The following is a 5,939-nucleotide window of genomic DNA, read 5'->3' on the forward strand; positions in this document are numbered from 1 at the left end:
GGGAAGCCGCTATCAGCATGCAGCTGATGGGGACGCCACCGGGAGGAAAACAGAACCAGCAAAGGTTCGACTCGGACCAGGAACAAGAACTCTGAGATGGAAAAAATGGACAGGTACACAGTTACAAATGTGACTGGAACTCACTAATATATGTTACCAGGAAGCTCAGGTACCACTAGATACGTAGAACCATCTGGCATCCAGCTCCTATTTGACCGCTCCTCCTGATGACATGATGAGCTGCAGCTGGCCACGCTGCAGGAGAGAAGGTAGGAGACACTCACAGCACTCAGCTCAGTGGACATGACAGTCACAGATAAAAGGTCATTAAAGTTATTGAAAATAATTTCCACAGAATTTGGGGTTTTATGTAAAGTCAGATTCAGAGTTCGCTCTTGACTTTTTACCTCCATTTCCAAATACTGAAGAGTCAAAGATCCTTTTCATGGCTTGGTAAATAATGAAGTGTTATAGAAACTCCCGCTGCTCCTCTTATGCTTTTTGCTCCTGCAAGATTATGAAATTGTAATTTGTTTGATCCAGTCAGAGTTTGTGCCTCACTGCGTTCATCCAACCAGGTTTCTGTGAAACATGAGGTCATCAGTGATGAGGTCATCAGTGATGAGGTCATCAGTGATGAGGTCATCGCTTCAGAGCGGCTGCCCCATCAGGACCAGATGTTGAGTAAAACCAGGATGAGTTTTCAGCTGGATGTTGGTTTAGACCAGAAAAAGCTGCAGTTTACTTTTAAACTGGTACGTTTCATTTTTCAGTATTTGTTTTTTTTATTAGCACAGGAATCCTGTGTTGCTTCACCATTGGGAGGCCAGATGCATTCTGGGTATGACGGATGTTAATCTGTTTCCATGTCAGACATCCATGCAGGCTGGAGAGCAGGAGGAGTGGTTTGTTCTCACGTGGAAGGAGGAAGAGTTTAATTAGAGAAGTTAAAGAGATGAACACAAACAGACGGAAAGAAGCGCCGACATGATCGCCCAGCTCACTTTGCTCTGCTTCCTGTCCCTCTGTGAGTAAATTCAGTTTATTTCTGCTTCTGTCTCTTCAACAGAAAATGTTTCCTGAAACCTTAAAGGGAATAAAATAATAATTGGACTTAATTAAACAGTAAGTAAAGTTAAAAACAATATGAAGCTACTTTAACAAGTTGATATTTCAAAGTACATGAAAATATTGCATCAGTTTGTTATAAATGTTTTAAAGTTCCATAAACAAGAGCAGAATGGTTGAGAATCAAAGTGAGTTAAGAAGAGGAACCTGGAAAATGTTCAGTTTGTGTTTTTGTTTCCTGGTGATGGATGTGTGTCCACGTCTTTCCTGAAGCTTCTCACCAATATTTAATATGCAAAAAAATCATATCTGTCTCTTACTGAGCGACAGTTTAACCATATTCATCAGTAAGTTTAAGGTCCATGTAATTTTCTATGATGTAAATTATTGAAACGTTCAGCTCTGATAATAAACCATAAGGAGATTAAATTCAGTTCAGATTATAAGGTCTAAACTGACTTTCACAATCTATTTTATTAATGTGAAGCAGACAAAACCATCACAAACAAAACATTTCAATAATCCCTCATATTTAGTCTCAGAATTAGTGAAAACATTAAAAACATTAAGAATCAACACAAGTCCAGGACAAAACTTGATATTTAGAGGAAGAACTTAAAGACAGCAGCTTCTAATGTGTTAGAAAAAACTGAAGTAGCTGCAATAAAAATAGTTGAAAAATTAGGAAGTTCAGCCGAAGATTCTTGATTTACAGATTCACCAGTAAACAGAGAGACTGAAGGAGCCATGCAGCTCTCAGCAGCAGTTTGATTTCTCATGTTGCATTCATTTTTCTCATGCTGCTCCATAATGTTAAACTGCAGTGCAGCAGGTAAACATGATCTAAATGTCCCTCTGAGCTCGTTGTGGTTGGTGACGGAGACGCTAGATGAAGGTTTTGTTCCGTATTTTCTTCCTCTGAAGCTTCCTGCTGGTTGATTCTCCTGCAGGTCTGCAGGGTGCAGGCAGCTGCTACACGGAGGGAGCCATGTATCAGTTCAGAGCAGCCGGAGAAAACTTCTCCTTCCCATGCCTTTATCACCTCCCTAAAACCTGGAAGATCTTCTGCAGGGATGACTGTGAGGGAGAAAACGTCCTGATCAAAACGCAGGCAGACTCGGCTCAGAGCGGCCGATTCAGCTCAGAGTACAAACACCAGCAGGAGCTGGTTGTTTCCATCTCTCCTCTGACCAAGTCTGACTCTGGAACGTACCACTGCAGGACCGACGCCTCGGTGTCTGCAGCTTCATTCACACAGTTTCAACTCAGAGTCACAGACGGTGAGTTCCTGTTGAGGCTTCAGATGTTTGAGAGCAGAAATATGACGCCTGGTCGTTGCTGTCATCCCACAGCGGTGCTGCATAAAAGCAGCGGGCCGCAGCAGAAGCTCGTGTCTGCAGAAGTCGGCGGCTCCGTCAGCGTGGCCTGTTCGTTTGCTCTCTCTGGTGGGACGAAGTATTTCTGCAGAGGAGACTGTGGAGGAAACGCTCTGGTGCAGACGGCAGGAGAATCCGCTCACGGCGGCAGATACAGCATCCAGTATGAAAGGAAATCCTCTGCTGAGGGAGTTCTGCTGGTCACCATCACTGAGCTGAGCCAGTCTGACTCCGGCCGGTACCGCTGTCAGCAGGACGGACCCAGAACTGCATTCATAGACTTTGACATCGCCGTCACACCGGGTGAGTTTCCATCTCAGTCAGATAATTAAAGTGTCCCTTTAAGTCCATTTCAATCCTCCAACAGTCATCTTCAGAGTTTGGGTTGCTGGTACCAGGTCCAGAAAACGTTCCCAGTTCATTCTGGGCATCTCAAATATACCAGAATAGGGAACAGTTTTCCCGTAATTCCTATTAATTTTCACAGAATGTAGATTCATCACAATGCAGCTCCACCAATATGAAAGAACAAAGCATGAATATAATGACAGAGTCCAGCATGAATGAGTTCCAGTCGGCCAGTAATCAATGAAAACAAAACATTATTTTAAGAAATTAGTTCAGTCCTTCATGGATGGAGTTACAGCACCATAAATGAGATTTAAACTTTGTGGGGTTGGATCTGTGGTCAGGTGGGACGGATCATTTCCAACCATTTTTCCTTTTTTCAGCCGTTCAGCCATCAACCTCCAGACCAGAAACCTCTCAGGCTTCCTCTCTTCAACCTGCACAAATCCAGGTTCCACTCAGCCACTGTGAGTCAGAGTTACACTTTTCTCTTCAGAAAGTTTCAGTGAACCAGAGCAGCTTTAGTCCTCAGAGCTGCTGTCTGTCCTGCTGCTTTTAAATGCATAACTTCTTCAAAACACCAGAAACAAACATCTGAATCCCCTCACAGCATCACTCAGCCTGCTAACAAGGCATTTATCTGATTGGAAGAATTAAAGTCTGAGTTCATATAAACAGGAACGTGTTTAACATGAGAGCAGGTTGTAATCTGTCTCCATGTCCAGCTGGTCAGTACCACCGTCCACCAGCAGGTGTCAGTGTGAACCAGCTTGTTGTCCCTCTGCAGATGTTCCTGTGATCGTTGGTGTGACTCTGGCTGCCATGGTGGTTCTGGTCTCAGCAGCTCTGCTGGTTTCCTGCAGGAGACGATCTCTGAGAGGTGAGACACCAACTAACACCACGTCTCCATGGCAACCGGGATAAAGATGAAACGGGTAGTGGAGAGTTTTAGTAAACTTAATAGAGATGATAAATGTAGTTTGAGATATAAATATTTATCTGTCCATATTCTGAGAACGTGTCTGTTTTGGGACAGAAAGCTCACGGTTGGCCTGTTTTGCATTTTGCATTTTGCACATAAGTTTGTGGTGAATTTTGTGTCCTAAAGAGAAATATCTAAAACTTCATAAATCTCACTAGTGAGATATTAACAAACACGGATAAACTTTTATTGTAGCAGAAAGATTTTCAGTGTTCAAGATGAACTGACTAAAACATTATTGCAACAGAACACAAACTTATTGTGTAGGAATGCAAACATTTTGTGAGGTAGTGCAAAAGAAAAAATATGCCCCCGATGTCCACTAGGGGGCTCCACACACACTGACCCGTTTGTGAGGCTTTTTACAACAGAGTTCATGGCGATCATAAAGGGATCCAGGAATAAAATGGAAATGATTTATTGGGAATAAAATGTGAACATTATGAAGTTGTGGATTCTCCTTTGATTCTCAACAATCTGGGATTTTAAAGTTTTATTTCTGTCTCTGTTTCTGTCATGATTTCTGGCACCAGTCTCTATTTGTCCACATTGATTATCGTCTAATGCAGGGGTCCCCAAACTACGGCCCGCGGGCCGGATCCGGCCCGCCACGTCATTTGGTCCGGCCCCCTGAACAATGCCGGATCTGGCCCGCCTCCTCGTACCAGAGAGCATTCAGTGTTTTTTTTCATATATTGTATTTTCCGGTTTATATGTGGATTTTTCTTCAACCACCAGGGGGCTTTTGAGCAAATGTGAAACTTACTTTCCCTCAATGGAATATATACTCGTCAGTCACCGTTTCACTCACGGTTTTTTCCATTTGCATTCTGGGTAAAAATCTATCCAAAAGTGTCGTCGTCTCCCCCCCCCCCCGTCGCCAAGAATTTCTTTGTTTTTTTTTACTGCAAAAACTAAGACCACAGAAAGGAACAGCTATGTGGCCCTCGCAGGAAAAAGTTTGGGGACCCCTGGTCTAATGTAATAGTTAATCAATGGGTTTTATTTATTTCTTTGTCACACAGGTTTGAGGACCAGAGGAGGCCTGGATGCTTCAGTCACTGAGGTGAATTTACTTCAGTACCTACAGAGATAAATGACCCACATTTCTAAATAATTAAACTAACCAGGGTCTGATCCAGATGTGTCTTTCTTCATGTTGTATTTAACTGCTGAACATTTGCTTCCATCTTTTTCTAGACTCTCACCTATGAGAACTGCTTTCCAGAGGATCCAGAGGATCCAGAGGATCCCGCCTACCAGAGCCTCCACCCGTCCACCCAGGACCAGAACCAGATCTACTCAGAACTCACTCGACCCAAATGAGAAGCTGGACCTCCGCAGCTTTGCTCACTGCTGCTGAAATATGAAGCACTGAAAGACAAACTAACATTTAAAATGTTTGAAGAAGATGATTGATCATTCAGATGAATCAATGTTTTCTGAAACTGCTTTTAGGTTAATCTGTTTATTTTACCACTTGAGCTCATGTATTCTGCCTGAGACCAGCTCAACCAGAACTTTGACCGTATGCAGCTTATGCAATGCTGTTTTATATATTTGTATTTTTTTAACCAGATCTGTGGCTTTAAAGCAAAAATAAATATTCTGTTACCATGTTTGATACTCCATTATTAACTTTTCAGTTTTCTTTTTTCCTTTTTAAACAGACATCTGTTGTTTTTTATCTGGTTTGGGTTTTTCTCCAGATGCTGAAATGACCCCACAGAGGAGGAACAACAAACCGTCTTCATTCTGGGCCTTTAGGTTTCCTGACGGATACCTAGAGAAAAATAAATATGAAAATTCTGATCATATTTATCTATAATGTCAAAGCAGAAAACAATAATCAACATTTAATCTGGTAAAAAATATTAATTAAATGATTTTAAAAGGTGGAAGGATGTTAGAGTTGCTCTGTTTATTTCATTCTAATTTTTTCTTTTTTGAAACTTTCATTCCTGCGTTTCTTTTGGAAAAATAGCTTTTTTTGTAAAATTGCTCTCTGGTTTTGGACTTTAAGCAGCTGGGTGGATTTCTGTTCCTTTTTATGGTGTGTATCCATAGAAACCAGCTGGCTGTAGATCTACACACTGCAGCAGGAACCAGCAGCACCAGATGTGGTTCATGACTCATGAGCCACTTCTTTAAAATATTTCCAAGTA

The 5,939-nt window shown here is 42.0% G+C and overlaps 1 protein-coding gene across 2 annotated transcripts; it reads left to right on the plus strand.

Annotated features, from left to right (window-relative positions):
* Nucleotides 1–5,377, plus strand: LOC106958732 (uncharacterized). Of its 2 annotated transcripts, XM_015050785.1 has the most exons (11): nt 1–64; nt 161–269; nt 579–596; nt 627–755; nt 874–1,027; nt 2,019–2,348; nt 2,421–2,747; nt 3,176–3,259; nt 3,580–3,672; nt 4,800–4,840; nt 4,975–5,377. In XM_015050785.1, exons 5-11 carry the CDS (start codon nt 988–990, stop codon nt 5,098–5,100), a joined length of 1,041 nt encoding a protein of 346 aa, XP_014906271.1. In that variant the 5' UTR covers nt 1–64; nt 161–269; nt 579–596; nt 627–755; nt 874–987; the 3' UTR covers nt 5,101–5,377. The 2 variants fall into 2 exon arrangements, with proteins under 2 accessions (XP_014906271.1, XP_014906272.1); XM_015050786.1 differs by lacking the exons at nt 1–64; nt 161–269 and having other exon boundaries at nt 567–755.
* The last annotated feature ends 562 nt before the right edge of the window (nt 5,378–5,939 follow it).

This window comes from Poecilia latipinna, unplaced genomic scaffold (assembly GCF_001443285.1).
Source record: "Poecilia latipinna isolate Pla-1442-1.1 unplaced genomic scaffold, P_latipinna-1.0 Scaffold1010, whole genome shotgun sequence".
Taxonomy (NCBI): Eukaryota; Metazoa; Chordata; class Actinopteri; order Cyprinodontiformes; family Poeciliidae; genus Poecilia; species Poecilia latipinna.